Source organism: Diadema antillarum, unplaced genomic scaffold (genome assembly GCF_040938485.1).
Source record: "Diadema antillarum isolate AM-2024a unplaced genomic scaffold, OU_Dant_1.0 scf00000057, whole genome shotgun sequence".
Lineage (NCBI taxonomy): Eukaryota > Metazoa > Echinodermata > Echinoidea > Diadematoida > Diadematidae > Diadema > Diadema antillarum.
The window spans coordinates 2980004-2998611 of NW_027270946.1; the positions used below are offsets into that span (position 1 = coordinate 2980004).

Below are 18608 nucleotides of genomic sequence, written 5' to 3' on the forward strand. Positions count from 1 at the left end.
GCTTTGAACAAGTGTACAGGCAAAAATTGATTTGAAAAGACAGCAAACCAAGGATTTCACATCACTCTAGCATTCGTGTCCAAGCAAGGATTCGAGGCTAATGCGCTGGACTCGAGCATTATTCATGTCGCACACGGCCAGGATTCTTGCAGAGGTGAAAATCAGTCCATGTGGGAACAAAAATTCCCCTGGCCCACTGCCTTGCTTGCCGTATGTGGCTACGACATTGAGCTCTTCATCGACGATCACCAAACGATGCCACTTCTGGTCGGCGACCACGGCGCCTCTACCGTCGGGCAGCCATGCGACTCCTGTCGGTCTAATGCCACTCGAGTTTTCCCTCTCCATCATAGCTTTCAGGTTCGCGCGTCGAGGAGGTTGACTGTTGTCCGCGCTCACCAGAATGAGCTGCTGGTTGCTGTGGTCAGTAACGAGAATCCGCCCATCGCAACGGTTTACGGCGATGAAGTACGGGTCGATAGGCAGAGAGTGATGTGGCTTACCCAAGGAGATGGGAGTCACTGTCGACCGGTCGGCATCAATGCTTCCGTCTGGACCGGCGGACAACGTAATCATCTGCACGCACTGGTTGCCCTGGTCACACACGAAGATGCGCTCACCGTCGGATGCCACGCCTCTGGGGTCTGTGCCGTCGGGGCATTTGATGACCTTGGGTGGTCGGTTCTGCTGGAGTAGCAACACCTTCAAGGATCAAGAAAAGTTGAATAAACAAAACGATTGTGTTTACTGACGCTTGTCATGGTAATATTTATTGAAAAATAATAACATATGAATAATTATTGAACTTTAAATAAGATTGCATTCAAATCATATTAATATTGTTCGATCAAGGAGCACATAAGTGATAGGAAACAATGATACTTAGGGCATACTTTCTTCTTTATACAACTTTATATTCTAATTCTTTCCTAGATTAAAAATTGTTGAAAAATTGTAGAACGCACAAAGAAGTGATTTCTTTTGTTATTCTTTATACTTTTGTCCCTCTGCGCCTCAGAATAGGCTACTAGATCGAAGGCGCATTACAAATTCTGTGCTTACATTATTATCATTTCTTGCAGATGATCTTGTGGCATTATGTGCTTTAATGTGTTGACTGTACTTAATTGTTATTACTAAAATCAGGGGGATGTTTGCAATCAAAATTCATAATTACAGTATGGGATGTGTACACTAGGTTTTCAAGTAAAGAAAACAATGTTCAGTAATTTGAGCGCAATGCAAAAAAGAGATAGATGATTTTAGTTGAAGTACTAATATCTCATGGCAATGATAATCACAGTGACGACGATGCCCCTGGACTCATGGTAAAGAAGAAACGAATATGCACCTTTTTCTCTTGCGAGTCAGACAAGACGATGATTTTGTCTCTGGTTATGGTAAGATCGAACACTCCCTGAGCTTTCGCGGAGTCGCCATCGTCTGCCCAGACGGATCGAAAATGCGTCAACTCACGGCCGTTCAAGCCGACAGCCCCAATCCCACCCGTTCCGCAATCGGCCACCCAGATGACGTTGTCTTTACGTTGACTCAAAGTCTGACTTTTTGAGAAGCACGTTATGCCGTTCGGCCGTTCCAGTAGGCTGGTTGTTATCGGTGGCGGTTTCGGGGAGTGTCTTTGACCAATCCACTGGTCTTTCTTGATGACTGGCAACATGCGTCGTGGTCGTCGCCCTGGTATCTGGCGCCTGCTGTTCTGATCGGGATGGCGTATGCTTCTCGTATAGTGCTGGTCATCAACATCAGAGCTGAGAGATGCAGGGAGAGATAACGGGCTTTCGTTTGAGCGTTCTGCATCATTCTGCATGTCAAGTCGATGGCGTCGTTGTTGACTCTCGATTCTCGGTGATGGCGTGTTGATCTCTGGAAGGCGGCGAGGCTCGTTGTCATGCTCGCGTCCGTCAGCGGGAGAACGAGCATCCCTTGGCGAGATCGGCAGGTTCAAATTGGGAGCTAACTGACGATGAATCGGATTTACATCAAAAGAGACTCCGTCGGATTGGGAATTGGATGACTGACTTGTGTCCATGGGCTGGTCAATGGACGATGCAATATGAATTTTGGGTATTGCAATATGCTGTCCAGGACATTCATCAAAACTTGTTTGGGGGGATGAACATGGAGTACCCACACGTGAGTGACAGGTTGTGACAACTTCGCGCTTTCTTACGAATCGTTCCAAAGACTCTTTGATCACACCCTCAGCACTTGATTCCACGTCGATTTCTATCTCATCAAGGGTGGTGATCGCATTACTCGTACTAGTATGTCGAGCTTGTCGCTGAAAGTCTTCTGCCTCTTTTAGAAACTCAGATATTTCTATTCGGTCACCATGAAATCGCCTACTGCCTGTTTTCACTTTTGCTTGATGACTTTTGCAGTACTTCATGAGCTTTTCCCTCTCGTTTATTGTTTTGCTTTTCTTGTTTTCTATGTAAGCCTTATTTGATTTGGCCTGCTGCATCACAGCTCGAATAAGGAGATCCTTACGCTTCTTCAACGCGGTCAAAATCCGTCGGAAAGAGCTCTCGATGATCTCGACCCCACTCTGTGCCTCCAATTCTACGTGTTCAAGCAGCTTGTCGAAATGCCGGATGAGAGGTTTGTACACGGCATGGTCGAGGTGGCGCAGCTGTTTCAACTGACTCTGCAAGATGTGTTTCTTTTCGTCCGCCGTGCCGGACAAAGCCGGCAATAATTTCAGAGGAGAGCGAGATCCGTGAATGGGGTCTCTCTCCGATGCAGCAGGCGACACACTTCGCACTTGACAGAGTACGCAGACAACGGTACCGTTTCCGGCGGCCACCAGGGAGTAGCAGGTCTGGCACACGACGTGGGAACACGAGGGCATCGTGGTTTGGGATGAAGGGTTTACAGCCAAGCAAACGGCGCACTGAATCTCAGGACTGCCGTCACTATCCCTCGAGTTCCTTATAGGTCCTATACAAAGGACCGAATTCAATTCTGTGGGCATCTTTTCACTCAATTTAGAGTCAGGGCTGTGTAGAGTCCAGCGTAGCAATGATCCAAGTGTGATAGGGCTGAGCCCTACTAGCTTTCAAATAAAACGTGATCAATACAAGGAGCGGAGAGGTATTTCTCGATTGTTTAGCCCGTCTCCAAGTAACCGTGATATGTGAGTGTTCGTGAGTGCTGATTCAATCCAAAGTCCTGCCATTCAACAACAAGAAAAGAAACTATTGTAGTTGATATGCAAATACAAAGGTCACTTTAGGGGTTTTCCCGGTACCGGTCCGGTATCGTCGCTCATAATCGTACAACTGATGATCAATACATTTTCTTTGTTTCATGTTTTTCAGATTGAGAAGTTGTATTTAGTTTACAATTTAGAAACAAGAATGTAAAAAAGAAGAAGAATTAATTAGTCAATAAATACCGGCAAATGAATTCTTGAACTCGAGGAATTTTCAGTGGAGCACGGAAGCGAAGAAAGCCTGAACGAGAACATGTTCACACTATCTGAATTGTGATAACGCCCTCTATTGACAAGTGTTTTATTCCCCGATTCGTCACCGGGGCTCTCGAGACGCTGAAGGATAATTCTGAACATGGGATTCAGAAATGAGCTTAACCTCGATAAAGATCAGAGATGACAGCCTGATTCGGTATCATAGTAAAGCTATGAATTTCGAGATAATGCTTACATTTATACAACAGCAATCTTATATTTTTCCTTGGAATTAAAGGGATCGTGCAGTTTTGGTTGAGACCTAATTTCATGTTTCCAACCTTTTTTTTGTGTGTGTGAGATAATGAGAAACCTCTTATGAAATATGAAAGAGCATGTAATAATTCTATGAGGAATTCAACGTTTGATGAAAACTGGTTTTTAAATGGCTGAGATATCAAAAAAAGAGTGATTCTAATAAAATGTGGGACCAACGCTTTATTACGATCGCTTTGTTTTATTACTTTGATTTTGGATGTTTCAGTCATTCCATACCCGATTTTCGTCAAATAAACTTTGAAGTCCTCTTAAAATAGTATGCTCTGTACTTTCTCAAAAGTGTTTTCTTGGTATCTTGCAAAAAATTATAAAAGCCTAATTCTCATCTCTACCAATACTGTACCATCCCTTTAACCTAAACCAAAAAAATTGACATCATTAGCTGACTTTTCATCACTAGTCCTTTTCAGTTGCCGTATATATGATTATGATAATAAAAACTATAACCGTATCGGTAAGTAACTTTCAAGAAATGATATCAAAGTGAAATTGTAGACCTGAGTTCCTTTTGAGAGCAAAGAAAGGACACAAAATAATTGCTTTCAGTGCTTTGGTAGCAAATAGATCCAAAATTGATAGATAATTCTTTGAGGAGAAAATGAATAAACTAATTCAAGCATGATCGCAAAACGGGGAAAACGCTTTTAAACACATTTCAGAGTAAATCTGTCGTGGAATAGATTAAAATAAATCCTTCTAAGGAAAATTCTTGAAGCTACATTAGAAACATACCATACTCTGTTATAGCTTTGTTTGTTTGTTTGTTTGTTTGTTTGTTTTTTTTGTTTTTGTTTTGCAAGTTTGATCGCAAATATTTCAAATTCGCTAGAATAGTTGACTTGCTTTGAGATCAAACTCTTTAAAATACACTGTAAACGAATATGTAAGAGAAATACATGTATCCGAAAGGGGTATCATGCATATCTTTTTTTTTCCTTATAGGCCCTATAAGAGGACAAGCCAACATTTTGACAAAATCATATATACTTCAGTTGTCACCAATTGCATAATTAGGAGCGCTTTTGTTTCACACTTGCCCACTGTTAGACAGCGCAGACCACCCAAGGAAAACCACTTTCTTCTCCTCAGGAAACCGATACAAAGAAAAAAAAAAAGAAATGTCTTTCTACACGAAAGTATAACCCCAAACCAATCTAGGTCAGCAAGGAAATCATCACATCTAATTCTTCGCGTGTGATCATTATGAAATTGTACAGGCAATCATGCAGATATTTATTCATTCAATATAATTTGTTAAAAATTGACCGCCTAGAGTATAACGTGATTTTCAAGCCACTTCGTGTGTGTATGTATGTGTGTGTGTCTTTGTCTGTGTGTATGCTTCGTGTTTTTTTTTTTTCGTCTTATTTTGATTTTCTTTTGGTAAAATGCTTGGATTATCAGATTAATGCTCCCAGACAACTACCGCATATAACACTCAATTGATTTTTTTTTCATTCTTATTTTGAATTCAAACTATAAAATAGTCAATATAGATATACATATTAAATTTGGCAAAATTAAAAGACAATTCGTGCAAAAAAAGGAGCATAAGCAATTGGTTGTTAAATTTATCCAAAATGGCAAAAAGAAAAAGACAAACATTTGACAAGCACTTGTGCAGCATAGATCGTACATAGATTATCAATAATTTGACAGAGTAGACCGCCATTACAAATGACAAAAGACCGTCTTGGCCATTGGTTTTATTTTGTTTTCTTCATCATTCGTTGTGCTTTAGCTCTACATTGCTTATCATATATCATACATCCTATATTTATACTCTGTACTTTTTCGTGATTACTTGTCATTGTCATTGTCCATGTTTTTTGTTTTTTAATGCTGAACAAATGAATTTAATTCAAATCAATTCAATACATATCAAGATGCCATAGTCAAATGAATGAATTCTTGCGTCTGGTTGTTTTTATTAAAAACGGGGCGATTGTCAATAAATTTCAATGAAACGCCATATTATGAAATAGAAAATTGTGTTTCTGGATTTCTTTATTTCCCTCTGTCTTTATTCAAACTAACAGCGGCATTGGAAAAGCTTCCATTTCTAATTTGAAGCAGGGGAATTATGAAAGCAAATGGTAAGTGTTCAGTCGATTCTTTTTTAAGCCCATTAGCTTTAATTCAGAGTGGATGCTATTTCTGGTGGGATAATGAGAAGCACGATCGCAGTAAATTGGAGATGTAATCCACAAACAGCAGGTTGTGAAAATGAGTCGGGAATTTGACGGCTACTTGAGCTACACACACACACACACACACACACACACACACACACACACACGAGCAAAATATCGTCTTCCCTTCGGGCAAGACGTGCATCAATCTCAGCCCGTCCCCCCTCCCCTCTCTCTCTCTCTCTCTCTCTCTCTCTCTCTCTTCCCCATTCCCCACCCCCTTTTTCCCTTCGCAGGGGCGTATCCAGGAATTCTGTAAAAAAAAAAAAAAAAAGGGAGGGCTTTACAAAATTAAGGGGGCGCACGCCTCCCCTTCCACTTTTCAATTTTATTTCTTTTGTTTTAACAAAAAAGAAAAGGGGCCCGCGCCAGGTGCGCCCCCTCCTGGATGCTCCCTTCCTGTAGTATCCGCCACTGCCTGCGGGTTTCCAATCAGCGGTTATGGCCAACTCATAGCGTTGACTGAGTGAGACGTGAGGTGGGGCGGGGGGACAGCGATGTCGAAGGAGAAAAAAAAAATAACTCGGCACATTGAAATTCAGAAAATACATTTACGCTCCCGCTATCTTTGTGTTTTAAAGGTATAATTTATCATTTTGCAGATGAAACAAAAACCCAACATTAATGCTTTAAAATAGTTCCAAAATGTGAGTTTGGGATAGAAACAACCACTGTAAAAATTTGAACCAGTATTAATCGATGTTAAGTATTGTTAAATATAAAAAATGTGAACAATTACATAGTTTCTAATAAAAATGTTTCCAGACTAAACCGTAACCCACAGTTTTGTTTTGATGAGAAAAATACTGGTATCTCCTCATATTTTAGGCTTTATTGCAAATATTCTATATGGTAGGACGTTTTGTGATACAACAGATCTACACATAATATATGCATCGTATGTCATATCTTGAACACTTTTTAAATCACTGTTCCAAAGATATACAAGACCTTTAAGATGCAAACCTACACATTGCATAAACGAGGGAGGTTCTACCTCTCTGCATAAACTCATTATGGAATAATTATTGTTTGATTACATTCAGAAATCCCATTCACAATTGAAGCAAATACTTCCCCTTCGCAAAATTTAAAAGCTTCACTGGTATCCTAAAACACGGATTAGAATAATATTTCTATAATAACTCTCGCTTACAAGGTGTTACGAAGAATTCGTATGAGATTAGATTTTCACCAAGATTGTCTAAAGGGCTAATCAATGCACCTAGACGTGACTTATAAAGGTTTAATGCCATCAAGCGCACCCAACGTAATGCGGGAGCTGTGTGTCTTGATATTTGCACTCGGGAAGGCAAAATGAAAGGCAATCATTTTTTTTTATATGCACATACAAACAAAAAATACAACAACAACTAAAATTTACTAGATGACCAAAGGTTAGATCCATCATGACATAAGGGCTTTTTACACTTGTAAATTTTTGCTTAGCCCCGGACCAACGGTGGGGCTAAGGGGGGGGGGGGGGGCCTTAGCCCCACCGTTGGTACGGGACTATCCTTAGCCCACTTTCTGTTTACACTCGTTTTTGCCAAAGTGGGCTAGCCCCACCGATAGTACGGTACTATCTGGCCCTGCAAAATAGCAGGGGTTAGCACCGCAATTGCGGTGCCAAGCAAATGAGTGTAAACAGAACTAAAAAATAATCCTGGGCTAAGCGACGGAGACGAAGTCCGACCCTCACTGACCAATCAGAAACGAGGTAATCAAGTGCTGCCGGTGCGTGCGTGTACGTGTACAGTACACAGCGTAATTATGAATATTCATGTGGTTTGGAAAGTCCGGGGCTAAGAAATATGAGTGTAAAAAGGTCAGTTTTCTCCTTAGCCCCGGACAAAAGATAGTACGGGACTAATTGGCGAGTGTAAAAAGCTGAAACAATTGGTACGGGACTAACGATAGTCCTGGGTCAGAGAAAGTCCGGGGTTAAGAAACACAAGTGTAAAAGCCCTATAGGGTCCTATTTCCCGAGAACGTCAAATGAGTTGATATACAATAACAGTCGTTCATGCCTAATCCGGTGTTGTAGTTCGATGGTTAAGACAACGAACTCTTAAAGGGATGATGTAGCTTTGGTTGAAATGAGGATTCAGCTTTTAAATTTTTGCGAGATAGGCTACTTGGAAACCACTTATGAAATGTTAAAGATCATAAAATTCTAAGAGGAATTCACAGTTCATGTGATGAAAATCGGCTTTGAAATGGCCAAGATATTAAAAAAAGAAAAGAAAAACAAAGCGATCACAATAAAAGATGGTTCTATAGCTTTCGTTAGGACGTCTTTGTTCCTCGATATCTCAGCCGTTTCAAAACCGATTCTCATCAAACAAACTTTTAATTCCTCTTAGAATATTCTATACTCTTTGATATTTCATATAAATGGTTTCTAATTATCTCAAAAAAAGTTAAACCTGAATCTCCATCTCAACCAAAACTATAGTCATCCCTTTAAGACCACGAACGCTTAAGTGATGATATCTTAAAAACGTGATTTTGGCAATATGGCCGAGCCTCCACAAACATTCAAAAACTACAGGGGCTAGAACCTTGAAACTTGGCCAAAGTGTTTCTTATTTATGTCCTGGGAAGTGAACCAAAATCTTGCTTAAACTATGATTCTTTGTATTTTTTTATTCTCTTAAAGTCATAATTATGAGTTTCATTAAATCATTCATCATTTCAAATTTCACCTATCACAGGGTGTTCAAATTGCCTGATTTTGCTTCATTTCATAGAGAAAGTATCAAGCTTTAATATACTTTTTATTCCAACAGTTTATCATTAATAGTTTTTGAGATATTTGATTTTCAAATTCTCTGTGTACCAAAATTGACCATCCAAGATGGCCGCCGTTACCATAGCAACGGGTCATGTGACCATCGTAATTTAGACTTTGTATGGCGTACTTGGTTATAAGGTAATATGTTATGCCAGGCTTGGGTGGTCAATTGTTGTAAAAAATGCATAAAAAATGATTTTATTATGATACATGCTCAAGGGTGTATTGCTACCTTAATCGTAAGAGCCATTTGTGCATCCATTGGATGGAGGTAGCGGCTTTTGCGGCCTGAGGCAAGACACTTTTATCCTCGTTGCTCTATCAGTCTTTCGGAGTGGACTTAAAGGTCGCATATATCCTTTTTACAAACGTCACGAAATTTCGCATGGCTGAAGAATATAATGTATCCCAACATCGTGCTTGACATTTTTGGGTAATACACCGCTGATCCACATAGATGGTTTATTGATGTATTGATCATCACCGAGCATTTACTTTTGATTCATGTGCATTTCCAGTCACAGTTAGGACGAATTTAGGGAGGATGATAGGTAGGTATGCTCCAGCGATCGAAACTGATTTAGACCATACATGCTGGCTCTAAACCACAGTTACAATCATCATTGTCTCGGTTTGTTTGTTGTTGTTGTTGTTGTTTCTGTTTTCCATCTGACAAGATGGCTGGATTGCCCATGATAATGATTTACTTATCTTCAACAGCATATGCTCTTTCGTGGGGTCCCGTTGCATGTAGCCTACTTGGGGCGGACTACTTCACCGTGTTATGTCCCATGCATGCTCTTAGCAATGAATAAATGAATGAAGCAGGATCTTTGACGTGCGTGGATTGTGACTATCTCACTAAGTACGGGACCTCTAATTTATACCCTATCCGAGGGACTGAGTGTCTTGCCTCCATCAATGGCAAAACTAAATGTACCTCTGTTGCAAGCTGTGCAAACAATGGCCAGCAGAATGACGGTGAGTGATTATGACGTCACACATTGTTATGTAATACAGTGTCACATCTATGCATTAATTAAAACTGATGTTTGTATGTTAGGTGCACAGATTTACTTGTTACTCAATTTCTTCTTTTTTTCTGTGGTTCTCTATCTCTGTTATCATCGATGAAATTTCTGGTTTCTGGTTTCTGGTGACATTTTCACATGACGTGACAACACGTAACTATAGAAAAGCAATGAAAGTTACCACACGAGATTTTGAGAGGTAGAACAAAGAACGTATGACATTTCAATTCTGTCAGATCAACTGGACTCTTTTAGCCAGTCTGCGTTGGTTTTGATTTGGCATATAGTGATAAACGAGATGTTGTTTATTACTGTACCAAAACGAAGACTTGGTTGAATCTTTCAATGGGGCGACCGAAACAAAAAAATGTATATATATATATATATATATATATATATATATATATATATATATATATATATATATATAGAGTGTGAGAAGGGGTATGGACCATTTACAGTACCAGTGTGTGGCCTTCATTATTTGCATTCAGTGTGAAAAGAAGAGCCAGGTGGACGTAGCTAGGTCAACGTGTCTGTTTATTGCCGCCGAGCTTTCGGTCCCAAACGGACCTTCATCAGGGCTGTAACGATACAAAAATGACTCACTCGTATGGCTACACTAATAAATATATATTCATATATGTATACTAATATAAATCTAACTGGCGTGAGTCTGTAATGACTGTGTAATCAATCAATCCGTAATTACAGCTGTATATAACATATTCCAATAATCATATACATAATCAATTGCATATTATTGAATACATTTCATATTACACTCGTGTTATTAATTGAGGTGAAGGTGTATAACAAAAACACCAATTCAGTATCCTCATCTTATGTGTTGTGTGACAGACGACTGTAATAATATCAAACTAGACATTTTTATGTTGTCGACGATAATACAGCATGTGGCAGCATTGCAAGACGTAAGTGGCTGTATAATACAGTACAACAGCCACGCGTCATCTTCTGGCTATCGTATAATGAGGTAAATAATACTGATATACCACAACCATTCATATACATACAGTTGTATTATAACATATAACAGAATATTACATAAGGTACAGAATATGAACGGTTCACATAATTAAAAAAAGGGATTTACCTTATTAATGGCGGATATAAAGGCTTGCGGCGGTGTCTGTGTGGGTTGAGTGTGTCTGTTCGTGTGTGTGTGTATGTGTGGGTTGGCGTATGGTTGCATATGCGCATCACATTGTTGCGCATGTGCAGTTAATGGTCTGCTGGTTAAGGATCAACATTGATGCCATTTGGCTGTAATGTTTTTAGTGTGGCTATCCAGTAGGATTCACGATTTAGAATCACAGGGCGGGTCTTCTTCTTGATTAGTTCAATGGCAGTGATTTGTAAGCAGTTCAGGCTGTGTTCTGGGAGGTTGAAGTGCCTTGTGTATGGGAGGTGTTTTGATTGTGTGTTGAATGTTCGTATTTCTGAGCGAGTGTTGTTGAGTCGTGTGTAGAGTGTGGTTTCTGTTTTGCCAATGTATTGCTTCTTGCAGAGTGTACATGTCAGTAGATAGATGACCCAGGTTGATTTGCAATCGATGTAGTCTGTGATGGGGTATGTGCGATTTGTGGTGGTACTTGTGAATGAGTTTGTTTCTGTAATGTGTTTGTGTAGGATGCATTTGTTTGATTTGCATTTGTAGAAGCCAGAGCGAGGGTGGATGTCTGTGTGTTGGTGGTGTGTTTGTGTTTTCGGGTCTTTTGCATTAACTAAGATATCACGGAGTGATCTCGGTCGGCGGTATGAGATGAGAGGGGGTTCGGGGAAAGTTTTCTGAAGTGATGATGACGACTGTAGTGTTGAGAGGTGCTGTTGGATGATGCGTGGAATTTTTTCCGTGGCTCTGTTGTACGTGACTGTGAAGATTGGTCTTTGTGTTTTTCTACGTTTGTGGTAGGTGAGGAGTTCAGGTCTGGGTTTTTGTTTTGCTCTTGTTATGGCATCATCTACGGTTTGTGGGTCGTATTTGCGTCTTACGAAATGGCTGCGAAGTTCTTCGAGATGATGCGATTCGTCTTCTGGGTTAGAGCAGATGCGTCTCACTCTGAGGGCCTGGCTGTATGGTATACTGTGGAATGTGTGTTTGGGATGGCATGATGTGGGTAGAAGGTATGCATGTGTGTCCGTGGGTTTAGTGAAGATTTCTGTGTTTAGGGTGCCATTGTAGAGTAGGAGGTATGTGTCAAGGAAGGTGATTTCAGTGTCGGATGACTGAAATGTGAATTTGATAGTGGGGTGCGCTTCATTTAAGGACAGTTGGAAGTTTGACAGTGTGCGTGGTGATCCTAGCCATATGAATTGGATGTCGTCAATGAAGCGTTTCCAACTGCCTGACAAGATGCTTGTGGTGTTGGTTTTCGAGAAGATCAGTTTCTGCTCTAAGTCACCCATGAACAGATTTGCATATGAAAGAGCGCAGGGGGTCCCCATGGCAGTCCCATGAGTTTGCTTGTATACTTTGCCTTGAAACTGAAAGTAGTTGAGGTTAAGTACAAGCTCTAAAAGGCGCAAGAGTTGGTCAGTCGGGGGATGTGGATTGATGCGGTTGTCCAGTGCGCGTTTTGTTGCTAGGATACCCTCATTGTGAGGTATGTTTGTGTACAGACTACACACGTCGGCTGATACTAGGATGCTACGTGGTGAAAATGGGGCATGCTTGGTGTTTATTTCCTGTATATATATATATATATATATATATATATATATATATATATATATATACATATTGTGTATGTGTGTGTGAAATAAATTAGACTTGAGGGGACGTTGCTCTCTTGTTCTCCCTTTTAATCGAGCGTTCGGCCTGTCGTCAGGCCTTCATCGGGATCTTTCAGCATATATATACGCACAGACATTATACGCTTTATATCACCACTGGTTTATATCACTCCCTCGCAAAATCTACCTCTTTAGGATTTCAAAATGTTGGCAAGTATGCACCAGTATTAATTTGATATACATGCCCGTTTTTGTGTGTGTGTGTGTGCGTGTGTGTGTGTGTGTGTATGTGTGTGTGTGTGCATCATATGTAAGCAGTGTATATGATAAAGCCAATTCAAATTTCAGTTGATAACTATAATGTCATTCTTTGTGCGTTTCAATCAAGTGGCGTTGAGGACACCACTTCTCCCTTATACCACCTATTTTTAGCCCTTTTTAATTCAGAATTTTGTATCATGTCTTCGTTTTCAGGAAAACACACACACACACACACACACATTGCTTATTGTCTCTGTTTTCAGATTAATAGAGTGAGCGGTGAAAATTGATGTTCATTACTATGCAGTCCTCTTCGGCCGGTCGCGCAACCCGGATTTCTCTCTTCCTGACTGTCAAAATGTGAAGCGACTCGAATGTTGTGTTTGCTCGACACGTCCTGGAAATTTGTGGCGCTGTATTTCATCGAGTGCACGTGTTCGGACGTGGATTCGACTAACCGACGGAAGCGAATACATGTACAGTAGATTTCTCACTCCTTTTGTCCATGTTATTATTCAGTGAAGGGGAATCACGTCGACTCGTCATTATCATTATCTATGACAACTGTGAATCAAGTTTTGCATCGCACCGAAGCAATCAGCCCAGACGTGTGTACTTGCATGAATATTTTGATTGGCGCCGCGAAGTCATTTTGTTTCCGCGTATCCATCGGCTCTCCGAATTTCCAAGCACTGACATGACGTCGATTGGTTGTGTCAACAGATGGATTTTTAAAAGCTAACCGAAAGAAAAATATGTTACACGTTGTGTTTGCATATAGGCTTTCCAGTTCTTATTAGCATTTTCCCTAGACATAACTTCAGAGTTATTGTTTTCCCCAAAGTGCTGCAAAATAAGGAATCTATTTAAGTGCCGCTGGTTGTGGGAGTGAGGGAGGGAAAACGTTTTATAGTCAATAGAGCGTTTTACGGCACTTAGCTACCATCGCGCTTCACCAAGAGCCGCTTGTCTGGACTCATTACTCTCATTACATGAATTATGTGTGGTTGTGGATTAGCCATGCATGAAGGATTATTTTCGCTCAGTATGGGTGCATCATAGCACAACCTGTCCTCGCAACGTTTTTATCGTAATGTTACCATATGGCAGAAATGGAAGCCAACTCTGCTATCTCACTATTAAACGGCACGACGACGCAGATTACGGCATTACGTGTGGTGCTCGTGTGCATCCTCTATATCCCGGTGGTCATCATCACTATCGTGGGGAACATCTTCGTTCTCGTGGCTTATTGCAGAGATGAGAGGGTCAGGAGGAACAGAACCAACACTATCATTCTCAATCTCGCAACAGCCGATTTGATCGTCGGCGTGATCATGGCCATCAATGCCCCGTTGTACATCCTTAACGAGTGGTTGTTCGGCCAAACCCTGTGCATCTTTGTTTGGGCTTTCGACTTCACCTGCACTGATATGTCGGTCATCGCCGTGATAGCGGTCAGCTGGGATCGATTTGTCATGATTCAGGACACCCTCCGACACAGGTCGCAGCGGTCCAGCAAGAGGATTGGACTCTACTTCGGCCTCATGTGGGCCGTGTGTCTCTCCGTTCATTTCTGTCTAGCATTCGTGTACCACGAACATGCGAACGGCATGGATACTACATGTTGTAACCTGGAGTATGGTAAAAGCAAATGGCTCATTCTTATCCTGACTATCATTGAGTTTGTGATGCCTGCTTTCTGTATATTACTGCTAAACTCCGTGGTGTACTTCAGGTTAAAAAGGCAGCAAGGCCAAAGTTTCCTCTCTGGCCGTCACCAAATCCCTTTAAGACCGTCATATTTGGGTACGGATGCCGCCAGTGGGTTATATGCTGAGCCTGGTACAGTGACCTTAACGTCCTACATGAATGCATCGGAGCATTTCTTCGAAGCCGACGAGAATGCTACCGCGTTGATGCAAGTCACGTGTCAGGGTAGTCCGTCGTGTAATCGCGCCACCTCAAGAACTGTCACTGCCCCAAGCCCTCTCCGGAATAACAGTAGGATCATGCGCGTCCACCGGGGCGGGAACACCCCAGTCGGTCCCCACAAGGCTGCAAAACTTCTTTCACTACTTGTGGCCGGCTTTTTCATCACTCTTCTCCCGTATTATACCTATGACATGTACGTTGCTTTTAGTTCGGATAGAAGAGACGTCGTGGTGTCTCAGGTACTGACCTTTATGCTCTGGGGTCATTCAACTATCAATCCCTTTCTGTACGCATACACGAATACTTACTTCAAACAAAATTTCCGCTCATTTCTTTGCTGTCGAGAACTGCAGATAACCGAAGGAGTGTGATGTTTAACATGGATTCCTTCTTTTGCAGAAAATACAAAAGCTGGTAGCGCATGACATCCCAATATCGCTCTACTCCAAGTATAAACTCTTGATGTTGATGCCTTTTTTTCAGGTTGTGGAAGCTAAAGGGGATCAAATTTGAATAACGAAAACAGACGAAATTAAATGGATAACATTGTCACATTTTGATCGCCGATGTAGCAGGTATGTCAACTAGCATGGTGCGCGGCAGGTATGTCGAAGCAATTGCCGCGTATACGTCATGATGACGTCATTTATGCTCTGTTGATTTGTTTTTCCATTACTATCAATTTTATCCTTGACTGGAGTTCAAAACGACAACCTGAAAAACAGTTTGTCTGTTCTAATTTCAAGAATGTCATAGAAGTTCTGTAAGGTGACCCATTGCAAAAATAGAAAACCTACAGATGTAACAATGAAATGGGTGACCCTAAACCAATTAAGTGCGATTGCTTTAAATCTTAGGTCCCTTTAGGTCCTTAATATTCTCAATACGTCACCACGAGACGAAGAAAATTAAATAAAAAACGCAATTATCTTATTATAAATCCAAGAGATGACTATCCCTCTGAAGATTAAGGCGCTGACATCCTTCAAATATAATAGGTAATATGATCGATTCGTTGCGACGGAGCGATCATACGAAACATTGTATGTCTTGTATATTGTACGTTTTGTATATCTATTTCTTTATCTAAATTTTACGACAGTGTACGAGGGAACGCAGTGATCTTTCCCTTACAAATCTGTGGGAAATCTAAAGTGAGCCATATCATCACTAGATTTAATTTTCATGATGCGATTGCGACAAATCAACAATTTTATTGGGAAAATGTAACTTATGAAATTGTCGGATTCCATAACTTTCTTGTTTTATGTCGAATACCACTGTTTTAATGTGTGTTTGAATTTATACTATGCAATGTCATAGAATGAATATAGAATGAACTATTTGAATGTATACGATTTGTAAGCCTCATTCAACTAGTTTATACCATTTAATAAGATAGAAGTATTCAAAAGGAAAGATCTCAAGACTTCAGTCGAGTACATACGATGGAAAACCCCTTACAAATGATTTGTTTGGATGTCATCTGGAGCTTCAAAATCTCCAAATCATTTTATTTATGTATTTCTTGCCTTAATTATTTGATTATCTACTTATGTTAATTGAATCTTTTATTCTTACATTTAATTAGTTATTCATTATCACTGTGGCATTATCAATATTACCAATGCTGCAAAATCAAAAGCAATATGTAAATCATGATGATGTAACATCATATATAAAGTCTTGTGCTAAAACTTTGTTTTAAACATAACTGCATTTAATGCAGGGACATGAAGAACAGTCGTGTTGGCTGAATCATGTGCCGTGCCGAAATAAATGAAATGAAATGAAATGAAAATAAGATAGAATTACGCAAATTGCCGCGTGCCGCATTGTACTGGATGAGTGCACATTTGCGTCTCATTGTAAAGTAACGTAAAGGAATGGTATAGTATTGGTGCAGATGAGGATTGGGCTTTTAACTTTTTGCGAGATAACAAGAAACCACTTACGAAATAGTACAAAGCATACCATTCTAAGAGGCATTCAAATTTTGTTTCATGAAAATATTGCCTTTTGGAATGGCTGAGACATTCAAAAACAAGTAAAATAAAGGGATGGTAATAAAAAGGTATAGGTCTCACCTTTTATTAGGATCGCTCTGTTTTGGATAGCTCAGCCATTTCAAAACCAGTTTTCATCAAATAAACGATGAATTCCTCTTGGAATTAGGGCCTACATGTCTTTTCACATTTCATAAGAGGTTATTCAATATCTCACAAAAAAATGTTAGAAACTTGAAATTAGGTCCTAACCAAACTAAACAAACCTTTTAACCCTATTATACCTTCAGAGCATTTTAATGGGAGGTCCAACGGACACATTAGTAACTGTAACGGAAGAGTTGGTAGTGCTCCTCTTGGCAATTTAAGAAAATGTATCTTGCATTATTGATGTAGCAAGTGTTGCTCGCAAGTGGTGACATCATTCGATCGACACATTTAAAGCTTTGAACGATGTTGAATTTGTTGATCATATATCGTATCAGTTTCACCACGCAGGCACGGGATCTGTGAAGCAGTGTTTTCCAATGATGACTTTAAGACGTCTGAGATGACACATAAATAGTGCAAACAAATCCAAGAAATGGTTTTACAAATCACCAGATAAGTAGAGCAGACACCAATACGACCGCTTTTCTCAAAGTCATTAGTACACGCAATTCAAATTTCCGGTGACTTTGTAATACAGTTGCCACTAAATTTGGCAAAGTCAATTGCTGGGGGATCTTCTGACGTTCAGGGTGTGGTTGTGATGTGTCATTACAGCATGGTCGCGGTGATTATACCGACTACTTCTGTAATGATAATAATGCTTTATAGGGGCACCTTATTTGTCAAATAAAACACAGGAGGCACCTCAAAAGAGGGATATATTCTTATATAAAGAATTATTATAATCTAATTGCACGAGCTATTCCATTGCTTATATGCTACTTATAGGCTTTTGAGCTAATAAAAAACGAAGAGTTCAAATGCAAAAACAGATATATCCATTATAATCAATTTGATGTATGTATTTGAGATTAAAGCTACCGAAAAAAAAGAAATGTTAAGATAATGTGACGATTGTGATATCTTCAGAAACATTTCTTGATAAGTAACAAGTGCAGTATTATTGAAAAGGTGTAGTGTTTCTCTACTTATGATGACTTTACTTTAAAGAAATGATAACGCTATTTTTTTGTTTTAGCATTCAAACGATTCAAATAATAGGCCTCGTTGAAAACTGTCTTTAGACCTTGTGCCACTTGCATTTGTTGATAAGATACAAATAGAAATTGTGACGGATACGCCGAATTAGAAAAATTATTATGTCCCATATAATGTGACGTGTATTGCAAATATATAATCATGAAGAGAAATGAAATGATAATTGTTATTTGTCAGTTTTCATCAATAGACTGGACTCATTTGTATCAGCTACATAGACCATAGACAATGTTATGTATCCTTAGCAAGTGGATTGCGCCAACAGGAAAACATACAGTATCCATAATATCGTATACCGGCAGTAATTACATTGCATAAAGCAATAAGTTAACAAGCACAAGTAAGTGAAAGGTGTTTCAAAATATTGACAAAGATGTTAAGTGTGTATATATCAATCTGAATCACCATACCCGAAGAGTCTGAATGAAACATGGTATTGGTTGTCACGTGATTTTGATATCAGTTGATAATCACTTCGATCATAATTTCGCTTATCAACGAAAGTACAGTAATACATAGTTTTAAACCTCTGTCACGAACATTGACGAAGTGATTTAGCTCAGTCGGTAGCACGTCTGCCTCTAGATCCAAAGGATCAGGGTTCGATTCCCGAGTCCCACTGAGCATTAATGTTGTGTGTAAATATACCGG

At 39.9% G+C, this 18608-nt stretch overlaps 2 protein-coding genes across 2 annotated transcripts; one reads left to right on the forward strand and one right to left on the reverse strand.

The window, feature by feature from the left end:
- Positions 1-66: 66 nt before the first annotated feature.
- On the reverse strand, positions 67-2995 carry LOC139715932 (uncharacterized). Its single transcript, XM_071627484.1, has 2 exons — positions 1352-2995; positions 67-702 (listed from the first exon to the last, which is right to left on the reverse strand). The coding sequence occupies exons 1-2, from the start codon at positions 2993-2995 to the stop codon at positions 67-69; spliced, it is 2280 nt and encodes a 759-aa protein (XP_071483585.1).
- Positions 2996-13910: 10915 nt separating this feature from the next.
- Positions 13911-15255, forward strand: LOC139715933 (muscarinic acetylcholine receptor M3-like). The gene is made up of 2 exons (XM_071627485.1): positions 13911-14981; positions 15226-15255. The coding sequence occupies exons 1-2, from the start codon at positions 13911-13913 to the stop codon at positions 15253-15255; spliced, it is 1101 nt and encodes a 366-aa protein (XP_071483586.1).
- The last annotated feature ends 3353 nt before the right edge of the window (positions 15256-18608 follow it).